Raw genomic sequence first — 19,491 nt, 5'->3', positions numbered from 1 at the left:
ATTAAATCCCATTATAATTATAAACACACTTCCCCATAACGTTCTCCTTAGATTACATTTGCGCTGCTTTACCCCAAGTTGTTTTGGCTGACGATGCCGGGCCCTGCGCCGGCCGCGGGGTGCCACGGGTAGTGCCGGGGCGGGAGAGGTCTGCGTCGGTGCTGCCGGGCCGTCCCCCGACGAGGACACGGGTCTCTGCACGCACGGGGCGCGGGCACTGCCGGGGCGCGTGGAGCTTTCCCAGGGAGCGCCCCTCGCCGTGGCGGCCCACGCTCCACCGCCGCCTTTCTCTGCCGTCGCCGGTGTCGCAGAGACCCCCTTTGCTTTCGGTCCCTTTCCCAGGCTGCCGCCGCCGCTGCCGCCCTTTGCCGGCAGACCCCCGTCGCCCACCCGGTGTCCCTACGTCCACGTGGTGCCAACATCCCACCCGGGCAACACCAGCCTCGTCGCCGCGACGCGTCCTCGGCAGCGTCGCCGCCGCGCGCCCGGCACGGCTCCCAGCCGACACCCATCGCCGAACCCCAAACTTGGCTTTCCCGGCCGCGTTCTCCCCTCCTTCCCCTCTCCAACGCGGGCACCCTCCGCCCCTCAGCACTGGGCGACCCCCCGCAGGGCCCGGGGGGCTGCCGAGGCGCCCAGCGCACGGGGCGCCCGTTCCGGGGCCGCTGTGGCGGCGGCGGGGGGGGGGGGGGGGGGGGCAGTCCCGGCGCCGCGGCGCGCTCGCCCGGTGGCCCGGGCTCGCCCGGTGGCCCCGTCTCCTCCATGTTTGTTGCTGGCAGCGCTGTCCAGCCGCCGCCCCGGCCCCGCCGGCCGCCCCGCAAGGTGCGGCGGCGGGGCCGGGGCTGCGCGGGGCGGGGCCGGGGGGGGGCGCCCGCACTCAAGATGGAGCGGGCGGCGGCGGCGGGAGGCGGCGGGAGGGGGGGGGGGGGGCGGTGCGGTGCGGGCGGTGGGTGGGGTGGGGGCGGCCTGACGTGGGCGCGGGGCGGCCCGTGGGCCGGCGCCGCGGTGATTTGCTGCGCGGCGCGGCGAGCGGCGGCGGCGGCGATGAGAGCGGGCAGTGCGAACTGCCGGAGCAGCCGCCGGCCGCCGTGAGTGCGGGCCGGGGGGGGGGCGGGCGGGCGGCGGGCGGCCCCGGGCCCCCCTCCCCCCCCACCCCCCCCCCCCTCCCGCCCGCCGTGCACCTGATGGGGCTCCGCTGCTCGGGACGGGGCGGGCGGCGGGGGGACGCGCCCCCTTCCCCGGGCGGCAGCGGCGGGGACGCGGCTCCGCCGCTCCGGCAGCCGCCGGCCTCCGCCGAGCGCAGCGCAGAAACTTTTCGGCGAGTCGCCGCCGGGCTGCGGGCTAACCTCTCCTCTCCTCTCCTTTCCTCTTCCCTCCGCTCCTCGGCCCTCCCCTCTTCTCTTTGCCCCCTTTCCCCTCTCCCCCCCCACCCCCCCCCCTCCCCTCTCCCCCCCTCTGCCTTTTGTTTTCGCAGATAGTCGGCACACAAAGCTAGTCCCAGATTTGAGCGGCGGCGAGGCACCCTGATGAGTGAGCCTCGGGAGCGCCATGGATTTGACTAAGATGGGCATGATCCAGCTGCAGAACCCCTGCCACCCCACGGGGCTGCTGCACAAAGCCAACCAGATGCGCCTGGCGGGGACGCTGTGCGACGTGGTCATCATGGTGGACAGCCAGGAGTTCCACGCGCACCGGACGGTGCTGGCTTGCACCAGCAAGATGTTCGAGATCCTCTTCCACCGCAACAGCCAGCACTACACCCTGGACTTCCTCTCGCCAAAGACGTTCCAGCAGATCCTGGAGTACGCCTACACCGCCACCCTGCAGGCCAAGGTCGAAGACCTGGACGACCTGCTCTACGCCGCCGAGATCCTGGAAATCGAGTACCTGGAGGAGCAGTGCCTGAAGATCCTGGAGACCATCCAGGCCTCCGAGGACAACGACCGCCGAGGTCGCCATGGCCGACGGAGGTGCCGCCGAGGAAGAGGAGGAGAGGAAGTCGAGGTACATCAAGGGCCTCTTCATCTCCAAGCCCGCCGGCGAGGAGAGCGGCTACGCCGGCGCCGCCAGCCAGAGCCTGCCGGCGGCCGCCGCGGAGCAGAGCCCCTCCGCCTCCGCTTCCTTCGGCCCCCTCTCCGCCATGAGCCCCACCAAGGCGGCGGTGGACAGCTTGATGACCATCGGGCAGTCGCTGCTGCAGGGCGCCCTGCCACCCGCCGCCCCCGAGGACTCGCGCCCCGCCGCTGCCACCCGCCGCCCCCCCGGCCCCGCCGAGGTCAAAACCGAGGCGATGCAGGTGGACGATGCCGCCAGCCGCGACAGCCCCGGGCAGCCGAGCCTGGCGCCTCCGGCGGGGAGAAGCCCGACGAGAAGGGCAAGGAAGGGCCCGGCACCCCGACCCGCGGCAGCGTCATCACCAGCGGCCCGCGAACTGCACTACGCCCGCGAGGAGGGTGCCGAGCAGCCGCCCCCCGAGCCTGGCCAGGGGCTGCCGCTGGGGCCGGAGCCCTCCGCTGCTGCCGCTGCCGCCCGGCTGCCCAGGGTGAGAAGCCCCTGGGCATCTACTCCCTGCTGCCGAACCACAAGACTGAGCCGGTGCTCGGCCGTGCCGCCTCCGTGGCGTCCGCCCTACACGTGCAGCCGGCCCTGGCTGTCTCCATGGACTTCAGCGCCTACGGGGGGCTGCTGCCCCAGGGCTTCATCCAGCGGGAGCTGTTCAGCAAGCTGGGGGAGCTGGCAGCCGGCATGAAGACGGAGAGCAGAGCCCTGGGCGAGCAGTGCAGCGTGTGTGCGGCGCCGAGCTGCCCGACAACGAGACCCTGGAGCAGCACAGGTGAGAGCCGAAGCCGCGACGCTGCGTTCTGCGCGGGAGGGAGGGATCTCGCTGGAAAGATTTCGGTTTCCGGACGGGCGTCGCGTGTGCCGGTGCACAGTTCCCCCTTGCGTACCCCAAAACCGGGCACTCGGAGGAACGGCTGTCACAAGTTTTCCAGGTCTGGCAAGCCATGCCAGAAGGTTCCTCCAGCGAGCGCTGGCTGGGGAGGACAGCCCGGGCGGGGATCGGGGCCGTAGGTGGTTCCAGCTAGCCCAAAACCCCACCGGTTTCCCTGGGCAGAGCGGCTCGCGGTTTGCTACCCCTTGAGTTTAGAGATCCCGCGCGCGAAGGGATGCCGTGGGGTCCGGCAGCCCTCGCCCACCCTCTGCCGAGGGCTGGTTCCTCCTGCGCCAGCAGCTGGACGCGTCGGTGCGGGGCGAGCGGGTGGAGAGGACCCGCGGGGTGGCCCGCGCCCGGCCGCAGCGATGACACGGGGGGCGGCTGCACGCAGCGCCGGGCCGGCCCGGTAGTTTGCGCCGCTCGGCTCGCCCGGTTTACGCAATGTTTGCCCTTGTGCAAAGTGCGCGTAGGTCGGGCTGGGCGACGCTGGGGCGAGCGCGGAGGGCTCGTGCTGCCGCGGGTTCAGGGCAGAGCCTCCGGCTGCGGTTGTCGGAGTTCCCCTACCAGCTCGGGTGGGGGGTGTGTGGGGGGGGATCTTTGTGCTCACGCCGAGCCCCGCGCCCTCGTGGGGAGCTGCTGCGGGGTGGGAGCGCGGTGGTTGTTACCGGCACGTGAGCGCGGTGCTCCCCCGTTTTGGCCAGGGAACGGAGTCTCGTTAATTACCGCGCCTGCATCGGCATCGCCGGTCAAACCCCTTGGCGCTGGATGTGCTTCGGCGAGCACCGCGCAGCGCTGGCCCCCGTCACGGCTGCCGCCCCGCGGTGTCCTGCCTGGGGAAGGCAGCCACCGGCGCAGTGCCGGGGCGGCTCGCTGCCTCCCCGGGTTGCGCACTGTGTCGGGTTTTTAATGAATCAACAGGTTAATTAGTGCTGATAGCGCACAACGTGCTCGAGGGACGGTGGCCATGCCGGCACGTGCCTCTGGTAGGGAGCCGGTGGTGCCAGCGTGCTCACCACCCGCGAGCGGTGCGGGATTGCGCCGGGTGCTGGAGCAGCAGCTCCCCGCACGTTCAGCCCGTGAAGGTTTCCAGCGCGGGGCGGCAGCCGCTGCTCCGGGGTTCTCGGGCCCCGCACGGGTCCGCCGAGCGCCGGGCAGCGTCGCTTCTCGGTCTGGCCGGTGACTCGGACCCCGCTGGGAGCAGCCCCTCGCCCCTCGGAGGGGGTCCCCTGGCTCTTTGCGGTGTGCGTGGCCGCTTTCTGCTTTGCTCCCCCCTCCTCGGGAGCGGGAGAGCTGGCGCTCGTGTCGGTTCGCGTTGCCGAAGCTGCCTCGGTGCGGCTCTTCCCGGCCGCGCGGTGATGCAGACCCGAACGTCACCGGAGGCGAGCTGCAGTGAGGGCTCAGAGAGAATTTTAACGTGCCTTTCTGCCGTGGTCTCGAGCATCTCCCGTTCCCTCTCGGAGCCCCGAGAGCAGCGACCGATGCGGCCGCGGGAAAGGGCAACGCCGGGGCCGTCCGGCTGCTCCTGCCGCTGGCCGGGGATCAGCCCCGAGGCAGGGCGGGCTGGAAGGTCGGATCCTTTCCCCCGAGCGGTCGGGAGACGGGGGGAGCGTGGCCCAGCCTGTCCGGTGCAGCAGCCTGCATTTCGTATCGCCTTCCCGGGCTTGGTTTGTTTTGACAACCGCAGCTGCGGCCCGCAGCTTATTTCCTAATTATTCACGATCCTTATCGGGAGGCCGGGTACACGCCGTGCTCCGGTGGGCTCGCGGCTCTGGCCGGAGCACGGAGCCAAGTGCCGTCCCCTGCGAGCGAAGCCTCGAAGGCGATTGCCGAAGGCAGTGCCAAACTCCGTTTGCCTGCTCCTGCTTTCAGGCAGATCACCTGGCCGCGGGCAAACTTTGCAGGGCGAGGCCAAAGCCTTTGAGCTGCTGTTAAAACTGATCTGTAAGACCGTCCATGTTGAAAAGGCATTGGGCAACAGTCAAACAAACCGTCCGCACCCCCCCCCCGCACACACCCCACCCCCCCACCCGCCCCCCCGAGTCTAAATCCAAGGCGGTTTGTGTGTAGAGGGGGTCCTCGAAGTGGCTGTTTTACGGTGTTTGCTTTCCAATCCGTTGCGAAAATGACCGTTTGGGGAGGGATTTGGTGGGATGCTGTTGTATTCGCGGAGCTGTTTAAGCAGCATCTACGTTAGTCTGGGGTCAGGAACTCTGCTGGAGGGGCTGTGGTGGTGGTGGCAGCTGCGCTGCGCTGGCTGCGGGCTCCTCCTCGCTCCCGTGCCTGCTGCAGAGGTTGGTCCGGGGGTTCTGCGCCCCGCGCCAAGGTCCTGGCACCACCTCCCCGAGCCGGCTGGCGGCGGGTGGGCAGGGTGTGCCGGGGCACCGCGGTGTTGCTCGTCGCCTGGCAGCTTTCGCTGACCTCTTTCTGCCGTGCTTTTGCTGCTGCGGTTTTCCTTTCCGACCCCGAAGCGAGCGCGGCGGTGCCCAGAGCAGCGTCGTTCCCAGCTGCGGTGAGCCGGCTGCTGGGGAGGGGTGCCTCCGGCGCGGGCAGTCCCGCGGGGCGCTCGGCCGCCTGGCGCGATGGCTTTCGCGTGCCGGGCCCCAGCAGGTGACGGGCAGAGCCCGAACCCGTCCCGAGTGACGCCGCTCTCCGCGAGGAGCCGAGGCGCGCTGTGCCTGTTACATTGCGCGAGCGAGCGTGTGCATATGGCGGGGATGTTTGTTTACACACACACATGCCTCTATAAGCATAAATATATATGTTTGTAGTCTCGGAGCCTTCTGAGTGTTGTTCCTGGCTTCGTTAGCGTGGGGAAAACGCGGGCAGGGAACAGGAGAGCGGAGGGCCGGGCTGGCTTTTTGCCGGGCTCCGGCAAGCGCTGGTCCCCGGTGAGGTGACGGAGGGGGCCCGAGGGACGGCGGTATGCCCCAGCCCCGTGCGGGAGAGCGGCACCGCGGCCGCCCTCGGCCTCGTGGCAGCGCCGAGAGCGCTGAGCCGCGACCTCGGTGCTGACTCTGGTCGGGGTTTTCGGGTCCCCGAACCCGCCGGCTGCTGCGCGATCCGTTTTTTTCTTTTTTTCTTCTTCTTCTTTACCGAGCTTGTGATTTTGACTAATTGAGTGTATATTGAGTCAGCGACTCTTTAATTTTTTTTATAAAAGATTTCCTTCTAGGTTCAGCAAAGTTCAAACTTAATCTAATGTTAGTATCGATCGCCGCTTCTAATTGCACACAAAAAAGCCATAGTTCAGCCGCCCTTTTTGGGTCTGTTCGTAGGAAGAAAAACCTCCCGAGCTGCGACGCGAGTGCCGTGCTGAGCCCGGAGTGGTTTTTCATCGGGAAGTTAAACGCCTTGAAACTTTCTAAAAGAGCGGTTGCAGTTTGTTTTCACGTTGATGGCAAAGCACAGGCGGGGCTGCGGGTCAATCGAGTTCGTTAGCGGCACGGCCGAGCATCCGAAACCCCGATGCCGCCCGGCAAGTCGCCCACCGTAGCGACGCGGCTCGCCGGCGGTGTTTGCCACGTGCGGCCGCGCGAGACGGAGGTGCTCGGCTGGAAAACGAAAGTGCTTTGCGGCGCTGGCGTCGCCAGGCCGGCGGCGGGCGGATGCTGCCCAGGAGTGGTTTGGGCTGGGAGGCGCCTGCCCTGGCTGTCTGGCTGGGGGGGGGATGCACCTCCAGGCCGATTTGGAGGTCCAAATCTGGCATTTTGAGGTTTCGTGGCCAAGGTGTCACCGCAAAGACGCGTGCTCCGGTGGGGCGTGTTGAGGGCGGGAATAAGGAGGCTTGCTCCTCCACCTTGGCTGCCGGCCGGCCGGCGCGCCCCCGAACGGCAGGGTTTTGCCCTCTTTTCCCAGTTCGGAAGCGCGGAGGAGAGGCAGATCTGCCTGGCTGCTACCAGCAGCAGCGGCATGAGGGACCAGATGCCGGTGCTCCCGCCGGTCCGAAATGCCCCTGCTTGGGGAGACCCCGGCTTCCCGTGGGGATGCCGGTCCCGGTTCCGACACCCGGCGGTCGCCGGGACGCGTGGCCTGTTGGGCCGCTGCCCGCGCGGAGCTGTAACGTCAATGCTGCGGCAAACTTCACGTAGCCCCGTAGGGAGACGCTGCGGCGTTCGGCTCCTGCTTTGCCGGCCTCACCTCCGTGCGCCTCCGCCTGCGTTAGCGGAGCGCGGTGCCGCTAATGCCATTAGGCACGTTGGCACGGCTCGGCGTGTCACAGTGAGAAACAGATGCAGTCTACCATTAAAGCAATAAACGTGATAAATCGGATCCCTAGTGCTTTGTGAGATGTTATTAGCGTTAATTTTGGGAGCCCGATACAGGAGCTGCGTTTTATTTTATTTTAAGCATTCGGCAATTTATGTTCCGCTGCAATCGCAACTTTAGAAAAAGGAGGGAAAATAGAAAGCGGGGGGGGGGGGGGGAAGAAGCCAGCAGCCCCCCAAACTCTGCCCGTGATTGCTTCCAGAGTCCGAAGACGACTTGGCAGCTCTTGTTTCTTGCTGATGGGCCTTATTAGCGGCACCTGGCATCATAAGGGGCTAATGGAAACCAGCGTTGCTGGCCGCTGCGGCGGGGCGCGGGGCGGCCCGGCGAGGAAGCTCTTATTAGCTTTATGGGCAGGGGGACGTGCCCCGCTCAGGAAATGAATGTTGCAGCCGAGGTCCGCGGCGCTGACCCCGAGCGTGTAACCTGTGAGCGCCGGCGGAGACCCCGCTCAGGATGCTTGGGATTTCGGGGGCTCTCTGGTTCTTGTCACGGGCAGAGGGGGAGTACGGCGCGGGATGTTGCAGCCTTGAACTTTTGATTTATTCAGTGGGGCACTTAACCGTTTCCATACTCGGCTCCTGGCGCGGAGGGGGAAGAGCCCCCTTCGCCTTCCCTGGTGTTCCGTCCCCTACTCCCCGTCGTTTTCGCTGCGCGCGTCACGCGTTTTGAAGCAAAGCGCTGCGATTCCCGTCGGAAAACACCGATTTTTTTTTTTTTTTTTTAAGTTTCGTTTTGGATTTGTTTCTTTTTCCCCGTGCCCGGTGCTGACTCTTGCACCGGCGGCGGTTGCCGGTGCTTTTGACACCTTGCAGCTCGCCGCTGGCAGAGGGGCTTCCACGGGGGCGACGGGGATGATGCTGCGTGCCCTCTGACCAGGCTGCCTCCACCTTCGCCACCTCCCTGGCTCGTCTCCCAGGGACCGGGGCGGGGGGGATCTGCGCCAGCTGGTCCCCATCGCTTGCGGGGTTGGGGCCTTGATGCCTAAAACCTGCCGGACTGAGGACGCTGGGGGTGGCTTGTGCCCTGAGGCGTGCTCGCTTGGTGTCGCCTGCAGCAGTTCGATAAGCTCTGCGGAGCCTTTTTGGCTCCAGTTATACCTCGCAGAGCGACGGTGGTTAAAAACGTGGTTCTTGGCTGCGCAGCAGGACCCTCGGAGAGCCGGGGCTGTGGCGGGGACACACACACACACACACACACACGCGCTATCGGCTTCTTTTCTTTTCCCCGTGGAAGTGGCGCAGAGCAGCCCGGGCGGTTCGTGGCAGAGCATCCCCGCAGCCTTCCCCGCGACGTTGGCTCTTTAGTTACGTTGGTGCATAAATCTGTTTTCCTAGGGTAGAGTGAAACGACCTGCATTTTCCTTTTTGCTGGCAATTAGCAAGATTTTTCTTTTACTCTCCCCCCCCCCCCCCACCCCCCTTGACAGCTTCAAGAGAGGCTTTAAATGAGTAATTACTAAATATTTCCCGGCAGCCAAACACGGGGCCATGGCATCTCCTGTTGCAAAAGTGAAAAATATTTCTGTTTGCAGTTAATTTTAGTGGCAGGCAGATCATGTTAACTGGGTGTAATTGCTTCCAGATATGGCAGAGGGTTTTGTGTGTTGGGATGAAGGGTCTGGTAAGTGCTCACTTCCTGTGTAAATTAGCCTCTTCCATTCATTCCTCCTCGCCCGGCAGGCCTGGCTTGTGTCACTCGGCCTGCGAGGGGCTTTTCCCCCCCAGCCCGGTGTGGGGCAGCTCGGTGCCTTACGGCCGGTTCGGTCCTCCGCCGGGCCTTGCTCCCTCCGCTGCCATGGTGGGCGACATCAGGACACGCGGGCGTCTGCGTCCCGCTCGGCAGCCTGACCGGCGATGGGAGGCGGGCGCCGGCGGAACGCCATGGTGGAACGCGGCGTCTTCGCACCTCCCGGGTCTCGTCGGGCTTTCCGGAGGTCGCCTCGCTCTCTCGGCAGAGACCGGCCATCACGGAGCCGCCCGGCTGCAGCGAGGAGGGTGGCACGTAGGGAGAGTCAGGTGGAAGCGCGCCACAGCGCCTGCGTCCCTTTGGACAAACGCGAACGCGGCAGGCGAGTCTGCCCACGGTTAGGCGCCTTTTAATACGGGCTTATGAGCTTTCGCCGCAGTCGTGACGCCTACCCCTGTTCCCAGGCTCGAGCCCGGCCCCAAAGACCTGCTGGGGGGCGGTCCGGGAACGTTGCGCGCGCGTTCGCTCTGGATAATCTGTACCCGAAGCGTGCCTGGACGCTTGGCGTCGGTTCGGAGCACCCATCTGCGCTCGCGGTGTTTCGGGCGGCCCCTGCAGCCGACGTGGGGTGCGGCAGATACCTTCGCGAGGCTGTTAAGCGCTGCTGGACCACGCGCTGTTGCAGGCGAAGGTGGACTCCTCGTTTTGACCAGAGCGCCCGCCGGCTTGGCCGCTTTGCAGCTGAGGAAGAGAGCGCGGCTGTTGAGTTCGGGTTGTAGGCGCGAGGCTCCGCGCTCTGGCCGGGGGCCAGGGCCGCCCGTATCATTTTCGCTGTAGTGTTCTTAACTGATTTTAAGTAGATTATGGCTGGATACGCGCCCCACTGTGCCGGTTTAGTTTTCCGGCGGCCTTGGTCGTCTCGTTGCTGTTTTACCGGCGCGTCGTTTAGCAAACAAGTCGGCGATAGGCAATTGAGGACGTGCTTCTCCGCGTAGGCACGCGCGCTGGAAGGCGCCTTGAGCCTCGCTAGAGCCGCCCGCCGTAAATCGGCGTTAAACACCCTGCTTTGTTACCGGTGTCAGCGCGGGAGACGGGCTGTTTATCTGCCTGTATCAGCCAGGCTGATAACCCCGCGCTCTGTTTAGTGCTGCACGAGGAGCGGCTGGCTTGCTGCACGCCGGCGGCTCCCCTGCGAGCAGAGGGTGACGCCGGCACGGGCGATGCCACGGTACTTGCCTTACACGCCGCGGAGGGGACCTCTGCACCCCCGTCTCGGAAAAAAATACACCTCCGTCTGCCTGCCAGCGCAGCTCGTGGCGGGGAGGAGGACGCCTGTTTTCACCTTGGTGACCTATAAAGAAGGCTGACATCGACCGAGCGGAAAAACAGAGAGAAACTACAAAAACCCCACAAACACCAGACCGTTTCCATCGCCGCCGGGCTCGCGAGGTCGGAAAGAGCACAAACGCCCCGGGACCCCCAGGCAGCGGCTCGTGGTCCCCGCTGGCGCCGCTGCTGGGAGCACCGGGCTCTTGTTTCCGTGCGCAGTAAGCGTACGGCACCCCGAGGGCCAAGGCGGTTTTCCAGCAGAAAGCCGAACCGCCCGCGCGGCGCCCGGCGTCGTGCCCCTTGGCCGGCAGAGCCGGCCCCTGGCCCAGCGGGTGCCCTCCCCGCGCCCAGAGCTTGGGCTCTGCGAAGGCTGAAAAAGGGTTTTCCCATGGGAGAGGCCCCGTGTTGATTTTTTTTTTTAAGTCGTTCCTAGGGACTCTCTGAAAGGCGCGATGCGATTTGTAGATGTCTACGTATTAAAAAAACCCATCGCCGTTGCCCGTCGTTGCCAGGTCCTACACCAATTGCAGCCCACGTGCTGTTTGCAGCTCCGTCACGGCTGTTGAAAGGGGCTTTTATCCGCTTGCCACCGGGTTTGGGGACGGGGCTGGGCTCCGTGCACTTCACCCTTTGTCACCTTCCCTCGTTCTTTTCTCTGCGCATTATTTATAGTAAATCATATTAGAAAGGAGCGCTAAGGAGGAAGCGTGATTCATCCTCCTTGAAACCAGTGCTGACATAAATAAAGGCAAAGCGCTTACTACGTGTTTTTTATGATGGTATTTAGGGACAGGTTGTACTAATTTTGGTGCGTGCAGGCTGAACCCGTGAAGGCTACGGCTCTAAGAAATTCGATTTAACCGCAGCAGCGCAGTCTGCACGTTGGAAAAATCCAAGCAAAACCCAGCCGGTCTTCTTGGAAGCGCGCGCGCGGCAGCACGAGGCTTTCGGGACAGCTCGTGGGTTTCCATTCTTGGGTTTCTAGAATTTCGTGGGTGTCTTTGGCTGGTCCCTTGGCTTCTCGAGGGTTTGCCGGGACTTGCCGTGGCACGGAGAGGGCTGCGAGCTTGGGTGTGGCACGGGTCTGGAACGAGATGCTCGAGCCCGTCCAGGAAAGGGCTACCTGAGGGGCGGGGGGTGCACAAGCCGGTGGGGAAGCAGCGAGGGGGTGCACAGAGGGGATGCTGGGTGCAGAGAGACCCAGCAAACCGCTCACAAATCGTGCGAATTTGGGCTGGCGCAGCGAGCGCCGGCGACGGGTATCTTATCTCCGGCTGGGCACGGGCTGCGGTCGCAGCCTGCTGCGCAACACACACAAAACTGCCTTTGCGTGGGAGAGATAAGGCACAGGCGTTGTGCAACGCCCGCGCCTCGCCGGCCCCCCTCTACCCGTGCCGGCACGGCACCGGCACACCGGCACGCTCGCACCCTGCTGCGGTCGGCCGGAGGGCGTGGGTGACGGCGCCGCGTGCCTCGCCGGCACCGGGACAGGCCCTCTCTGCCGGCGGCACGCGGCGAGCCCGGTGCGCGGCGGTGCGGGGTGGTCGGAGCGCGGCAGGGCGCCTGCCGCGCTTGCACGCCGGGGCCCCTTTCTGCGAAACGGCGCAGGGCTCAGAACCGAAACCCCCTGTACCTCCCGGCTGGGCGTTCTGCTATTTTTACCAGTAACGCGGTGATTTCCTCTTCTCTTTCTTCCTTCCCCCTGTTCGTAGAAAATATCCCAATTGCCGAGAGCGGGAGGACGCTTCTGCGAACAAGAGCGGTGGCCGGAGGCGCCGGTAGCGTGCCAAGGCTCTTCGGGCGGCTCTGCCCGCCCTGCCCTCGCCTGGCGGGGGGAGGCTCCCGCGGCCGCCCCGGCTCCCCGGGAGCCGGGGCGGTGGGTGCTCGGAGCCTGGCTCCCCCTTGCCTCGGTGCGGGGGTTGCCTTGTGTGAGAACCAGCAGCGTGTGATGAAGCCGGCAGAAAACCCCGCTTCCCTCCAGGAGGAATCTTTTTTTTTTGGGGGGGGAAAGTTTTAACGTGGATGAAAACCTGTCCCGTGGGGGGAAAAAAAAAGCGGAAAGGAGTTGTTGGGTTTGCTTCGCCGGGTCCCTGTCTCCTCTTGCTCTCGGGGGAGGGATGGGGAAACACCGTTCCGGCTTTGCTGCGCCTTCCCCCGGCTCTTTCGCTTTGTTGTCACCCTGGTTGAAGGGCAGCGTTTTGGGGGGGGGGGGTTTGGGGGCTTTGTATTTCTGGGGCCTACGGGGAAGATCGCCGTGGGAAACGGGCGCTGCAATGGGGACCGGGCTCCCAGCCCGCAGGGTGCTGGCTCGGCGGTACCCGAGCGCAGGGGAGAGCGGGGCAGCACCGGGGCTGCCCCCAGCCTTGCCCGTGGGATGCCCCAGCCCTGCCCGCAGGAGCCGGTGAGGGGCGCCGGGATCTCGGGCCGAGGCAATCGCTTGTATTGATTTCTGGCTTCTCTGACCCTTTTGCTGGAGGCGGCTCTTCCCTCAGCGTCAAACCAAACGTAGCTGAAAGCAGCCCAGAAATGTACATCATCCTTCCCTCGCGCTAATTGGGGCTGGCCGATGCATTATTTAGCGGGGTGGGAGCTGCTGCGGGCTGCCCCCGGGCGGGTGCTGAGAGCAGCCAGCACAGGAGTGGGGGGAGCAGGGGGCTCCGGCATGCCCGTCGACACGGGCATCGCTCTGCACGGGTATGGGTGCTCCTTCCAGCGCTGCCGCTCTGGCACGCCGGGGTGGCTGCAAGGCCGAGACGGGACGAGAGCTCGCGGCGGACCTCGGCCTTGGGAGAGGGACTCATCCAGCTGCGCCCGTCCAGAAGAGGAGGGCACGAGAGGCGATGGCGGGGGGGGGGGGGGGCTGAGCGGGGGGTGCCCCCCCCGAGGACCAGAGAAGGGGCGTCTCCCGAGGATGGCCCTCGGGATGCTTTCCCTCTCCTGATCCCGTAGCGCAAGCGATGCGCGGTGAGCTCCGCCCTGCCGGCCAGGCGCCGAAGGCTCGGCGGCTGCCGGTGCGGGCAGCTGCGCCGCATCCTCCGCCAGCCGGAGGTGGGAAGCAGCTCCCTAATTAGCACCTTTTGTTGCCAAGTGAGCGAAGCGGCCGCGCGCGGCGCCGAGCTTTCCCGCCAGCGGTACGTGTGTCGGGGAGGGGGCCGTCGGACGCCGCTGCCGCCGCGCGCAGGGCCGGGTTGCGCAGCCGGAGGTACTGAGGTGCCGGAGCCTGTTTGTCACCGCTTGCTCGTCACCCCGGGCATTGCGGGCCGAGACCGGGTGGCAAACGCCGTTTGCTTTCCTCTCCCCCGCCCCCGGCTTCGTTTGCTCGGGTGTTTGATGCCACCCGCAGACGCAGTTGGTGGGGGCTGATAAGGATCGCTGACCTAGACCGAGCGATGGGGACTTTCCTCCCGCCAGCAGCAAAAGCAAACCACGTTGCATTGCGTGTGTACGGCCGGGCTGGCTGGGCGTCCCCGGCTTGGACGTGCCCGGCCGCCGGTCCTCGGCACCGCAGCTTCTCGCGGGGACGTGCCGCGAGTGGGGTTGGCATCCTCGGCACGCTCGCGGGTGGGCGTTTTCAGTCCCCGCTGTCAAACACCAGCTCTCTTTGGGCTTTGTGTAGCGGGGTAGCAATTTTCCACCCGACCAAAAGGACGGCGCGCGTGCCTGCAAGCGGGATTTCTCGTGCAAAGTCGCGCCACGCCAGGGCGTGCTTTGCCATGAGCCGCCGCGGGGAGGGATGCTCCTGGCAGTGCTTCGCCTGCGCTCCCGTGGGCGCCGTGCGCCATCCCCCTCCGCGGCTGGCGTTTTGGGGGATTTTGGTTCTCCCTCGTTGGGTGTGACGTGCGGCAAACGCGTCTTTGTACGGGCTCCTTTGTGCTGCGACGGCTCACGCGGAAACCACGTTTTCCGCATAAGTAAGCGGAGGGCGAGAGAAACGACAGCGGCGACAACGCTGGAGCCCGGGCAGCGGCGAGCAGAAACAAAGTGGCTGGACGCAGCGAGGCGCCCCCCAGCCCGGGCGTGTTCCGAGTCAGCCGCGGCCCCGCGCCTGGCGCCCCGGTCCCCACCGAGATGTCCCTGGTCCCCACGGTGCCCTGCATCCCCCCCCCCCATGAAGCTGCATCCTCCCCGCGGTGCCCGTGTCCCCCCCGTGGTGCTGAGCCTTGGTCCCGCGCTGTGTTCGGACACCTTCCCTCCTCTCTTCCAGCCTGTTTACGGTTCAGGGCCAGGCGCGTATCGGACGCGGGGGTGTTTTCCTTCTTTATGTACATCGGCTTGATTCTTGCTTGGGTCTGCAGCCGCTCGGTTCTCCTGTGGTCGGGGTTTTGTCACTGTTATTAACTAATGAGCTGATTCTTTTCCCGTTTTTAAATAACTGTATTTTTCCTTCAGTGCGAGAAAGGGAAAATGTCTTTCCTTAATAGCGCAGCTCTCGAAAGTCAATGAAGGCATGAGTTGGCCATTCTTTTGCACAAATCTGCGGATTACCACGCTTTTTATCGCCAGGCCTTGCATTGCTGAATCATGGAAGCGGGGTAGTGGGGAATGTTTGCATACACGACGCTGGGGAAAATAAGGCTATTTTTAGAGCTGCCGTCGCGTGCTTTTCCGCCTCTTGCTACGATGCTGGGTGGGGTCTGTGGTACGGGGTGCGTCTTGGTTCCCGGTGCCGGCCGCCACTCGGGCTCGGACGCACGGCAGCGGTGGCTCCTGGGACCGGGGCTCGGCCGTGTCGCGTGCCCCCGGTCCGTCCCTGACGCGCAGCCCCGGCTAAGCAGCGGTACGTGCCGTGGCCGCTCCGGCTCGGGGTCCCAGCCCCGCTCTGGGTCCGGGGGCCTTTCCCCGTGCGCCCTGCAGAGCCCCAGCCCGTGGTGACGCTGGTTAAACGAGGCCCCGTTTGGATTGCCCAAATCCTTTTGATTCTTCCCATGTCGTCTTGCGCCACGTCCTGGCTCCGCGTCCCGGGGCCGGGTTTTATTATTTTATAGGCACCGTAACGTTCGGGCCGTGTCGCGCGGCGCAGGCCGCCCACCGTCCTCCTCCTCGTCGGGGGCTGCCCCTCCGCAGCGAACGGGCAGCCACCGGGTGCTGGAGCACATGGCGGGGCTCACGGCCCCTGGTCGCGTTTCAGAGCCAGAGCGGCCTGTGTTTAGGGGTGCGTCTTGGAAAAGACGTAGCACTTGGGCTGAGGAGTAACGGGTGTGCCGCTCTGCGTATGTTGCCGATCACGTTCCCTTGCGTGTATAAACTTGCGCCTTTTCATTAGCTGATGACACCGGGGAAATAACGGGGGAACAGCGACGTGGCCATCGGTGCGTGAGGCTTCGGTTATCCCTGGCGCTGCGTCTCGCTCTCTGCCTTTACTTGCTCTGCAGAGAGCTGAAGCGCCGGCAGACCGGCTGCAAACCTGGCTGCCGCTATTTCCAGCTCGAAGGCGGCCACCAAAAGCACGTGCTGGGGAGCGGGAGCAGTACAGAGAATCGTTTTCGCCGACAAATGATTGTTCTCGCAAGAGGAGATTTGAAACCTATTCAACTTTTCCGCGTCCCGTACCCCTTTAAACGTTTCAAGCGTATTCCCACTGATGGGTTACCTTTTCTTTCCCCTCGGGCTACAATTAGTGTCCTTTACACAGAATTGCCTTAGAATTGGATTTGAAGAAGATAAGAATCAAATTACCAGTATTTATCTTGTAAATTCCAAAAGATCTACTGAGAGGCCTGTATAAAGAGGACTTTAAAAATTTTGAGCTCTGACAGTGCAAACCTCCCATAGGTCCAGGCGTTCCCTCAGTCGTCCCCGCCTCGAAACGCCCTTACACGTGGGAGGACGCCGAGGCTCCTTCCCCCTCCTGCGGGCTGGGAGGGCGGCCGGCTGGCGAAACACGTGCGGCAAAGGACGTACGTCCGTCGCCCGACGGCTGGCTGTCGTGCGTCGGGGCAGGCGGGGGGCAGGTGGCGATGGCTCGGGCGCTGCAGGGCCTCCGGGAGGGCGGGCGCGTTGGGGCGAGCATCCCTCTGCCGCGCCGGAGGTAGCCGGGCGCAGGAGAGCAGCGGCGTCTCCGCTGGGCCCGTACCGAGCAGGCTGACCTCGGTCGTCGGGGCTGGTCCCAGGTGGGCTGGAGGAGAAAGGTCTCCCGAGTGCAGCCTCTCCCCCTCTTTTCCAGGCTGCCCCCCGGCTCCCTTCACCGCTCTGCCGGGCGGCTCTCGGGTGACGAGGCGAGTCGAGCGCCAGAAATGGATGGAGGTAATTTTGGTGGGCTCTGCTTTGACAGAAATTAAGCATCTGAATTTAAATTAAGGAGACGGAGAGCCCGGGCAGCTGAGACTATATTTTCATAGCGTAAACAGTTGCAGAAGAAGATTAATAGCATCTGTGTAAACACTCCGTTGCAGTGGCGAGGGGTTTGGGTTTTTTTCAATACTCGGAAAACGCTGAGGCGGGCTAGAGGCAAGAGGTGCCGTGCCTCCCCTCCCGCTCGCCGGCAGCGCGGTGCGGCCGAGCCCTCCGCGCGCCTTCCCCCTCCCTGCCCGTCCCACGGTGAATATTTCAGCCGCCCCCAGCCCCGCTCTCCCTTCTCGCAGTAAATTACATATTAAAGTAGCCTGGTAACTGAGCACCGGTTGCTGCGCGATAAGCTCCGGGAAATCGATATGTTTGCCATGTGCCTGCTTGTTTATGACACCTGCCTGCAGAGCAGTTGAGCAATGCTCCGCGTGCCCGGGCGGCGCGGCGCGGGCTCGCCGGCTCTCGCAGGAGGGGCTGCGCCCGCACCTCTTGGCTTTTTTGGTCTTTGCGCGGCAGCATCCCCCTGCTGGGGGGGGGGGTGGGGGTGGGGGGCGGTAAAACAACGCGAGCGATGATATGTGACGATACGGAGCAGGGAAGCTGGCAGGATGAGAGAGCGGGTCGCGTCTTCATCCATCTTCGGGGCTTCTCCCGGCCCCCCTGCGGGTCTTTGCTCCGCTCCTGCTCGTCCCCTCCCCGGAGCAGGTAGGGGAGCAGAGCCCCAGGGGTTTCAAGAGGGGTTTTGTGCACCTGGGAAGGGAGGCGGCTGCCTAAACACGCGGTGCTTGACGGGTGGGAGCTGGCATCTCGGGAGCACCGTGCCGCGTGTGGTCGCCGGCGTGGTGCCCAGGACCCCTCGGCCGCATCCCAGTGGGCAGGGGACGCCCCAGCGCGTCAGCAGCAGCGCCTCCTGCCCTGCGAGCAGCTGACCCCAGTTCAGCTTACAGACTGGGACTAGCCCCGAGGTGAGAAGACTCTTCCCCTTGGCTCCAGAGCCCTGGTGCTCCAAAGGTTCGGGCACTTGGCCTGCGCCGAGGGTCGGCGCCTGCCCACATCCCCACTGCGCCGGCGGGGTTTTAGGGTGGGAGCGGGCGGGTTTTTTTCTTACATCTCAAGTTAGCAAGCTGCAGCAATCGGCCTTTTGACCCAGATGCGGAGTCGGGAGGTAAAAGACACGGCTTGCAAGATTTTTGTGAAACTGTTGACCTCTCGCAAGATTAACTCCGGAGATAATAGTAATTATAAACAGATTACGGTGGGTCCAATCAATAGCGAACTTTACCTCCTGCCTAAAACTGAAGGTCGGTGTTTTACGGCAGCACAGATAACGGCTGTGGCTTTTCACACCGTCGCGAGCCAGTAAACGTCCCCGTACGTAGGAAATCCGTGACTGGAGCGCGGATGGTTTCCATGGGCGCTTCGGGAGGGGCAGAGGGACCCACGAGGCGGTCCAGCGCCTCGCTCGAGCGCGGGGTTCTGTGGCGCCGAATCCTGCCGGTGAGCTTCAACGTGGCGCGAGCTGCCGTACCCGCACGCCAGGACGGCGGCCCTCCTCGGGTCGGGAGGAGGGGTAGCACCCCGCTCCGAAAAGGCACTTTCTGTTCGCCTGGCTCTTAGTCACTTGCTTTCACTTTTTATGTATAAAAGATTGTCCATTTAATTAACTCGAGAATGCAATTTCAAAACCGCTAATGCTTTACACATGACGGCTCTTAAAATAAAGGCAGCGTTCCGGCGTCGCGCTGGGCTTCCTTCGCCGCCGCGTCGGCCTCGGCGAGCAGGGGTGCGGGGACGGGGGCTCGCCGTCCTGCAGCCCCGGCGAGCAGGTTTTGTTTCTGCAGGCGCTCCGCAAGCCCGTGCCAGCCTTGGGTTTCTCCGCTTTACCTTTTTTTCCTTCTGATGGAGCTGCTCCACAGTGGATGCAGCCCTTGCCGCGGCCCCTCCCTTAAATCACCCCTTGGGGCCTTCAGGTTCGTTTTGCCGCACGCCCTGACTCTGTACCGAAGGGGTGGGCTTGCGGGGGGGGACACACCAACGGCTGGCAAAGTGGATGGAGGCGCGGGCGGCTTCCCCGCAACCTGCCTGCCCTTGCTGGTGCGAAACCCTCGCAGGGACCCCACCGCCCCGTTAGCGCTGACGAGCCCCGGAGCCGGCTCCGGCGAAACCCCCCGCTTTTCTGAGCTACACGTGCCTTTCCCCCAGACTGCGGCAGGGAAACCTGGTGGGAACTTTGAGGCGAGTCGCTGGGTTTGTTGCTAAAAACCTGCACGCACACCACCCCCCGCCCTTGTTATTTTCTACACACACACACACACACACACACACACACCCCTTTTTTTTTTGTAGCTTAGAAACCTCTCTTTGTGGCAGAAGGCTGGGAGGGTTTGAATACCACATACAGGCGTAGGAGGCTGACTGAGACCATACGGCTTTATCATTCATTAATTCCTGTGCTCATTCATCCCCCTATTTAAACTTCTCTGTAAAGACGGGAGCTACAGATGGTCTTTTGGTGCCCGCTTTAGCCTGCAGACCTTGGCCCCGACAAAGGGGTACAGAGGGAGCAGCAGAGTGTACAAAATATTTCCAACCATTAGAAGTCGAGGTCTCATTCACCGGCGGCTCCTGTTTTGCAAGTGAATTTATGCGAGAGCGTCGTAACCCGCCGAACGGGGCATTGCCAAGAGTCGAGCTGAATCGTTTTTCCTTCGGAATTTGTCGCTGTTACGGCACCCCCGGGTGCAACGCTACGTCCCCGCAGAGGGAACGGTAGCTCGGAGCGTGCCGAGCAGGGGTGCTGTGGTTCGGCCGCCCCGCGGTGCCTCGGGCTGACCAGAGATTTTCTCCTGGCTTTGTCCCTGCGCAGCGGCCACCGCACCCTCGCCGCGTTGAGGCGTTGGCTTTACGTGTGGTTGCGGTGACGAGCCGAGCTGGGGACACGCGGTGCTCGGAGTGACGCCGGCAGCTCCTCTGCCTGCGCGTGCCCA

General features: G+C 64.4%; 1 protein-coding gene across 1 annotated transcript in view; it reads left to right on the top strand.

Annotated features, from left to right (window-relative positions):
• The first annotated feature begins 1,051 nt into the window (after positions 1-1,051).
• ZBTB16 (zinc finger and BTB domain containing 16) overlaps positions 1,052-19,491 on the top strand; it is a 56,303-nt gene continuing 37,863 nt past the window's right edge. The window contains 7 exon segments of the mRNA XM_086476850.1: positions 1,052-1,088; positions 1,479-1,944; positions 1,946-2,327; positions 2,330-2,421; positions 2,423-2,512; positions 2,548-2,784; positions 2,787-2,833. Coding sequence (XP_086332976.1) covers positions 1,549-1,944; positions 1,946-2,327; positions 2,330-2,421; positions 2,423-2,512; positions 2,548-2,784; positions 2,787-2,833 — 1,244 coding nt within the window. The 5' untranslated portion in view covers positions 1,052-1,088; positions 1,479-1,548.

The sequence above is a fragment of the Leptosomus discolor genome, chromosome 22, assembly GCF_034619465.1.
Source record: "Leptosomus discolor isolate bLepDis1 chromosome 22, bLepDis1.hap2, whole genome shotgun sequence".
NCBI classification, from domain to species: domain Eukaryota; kingdom Metazoa; phylum Chordata; class Aves; order Leptosomiformes; family Leptosomidae; genus Leptosomus; species Leptosomus discolor.
The sequence above is the reverse complement of the archived record's forward strand: the minus strand, read 5'-3'. Positions and strand labels throughout refer to the sequence as shown.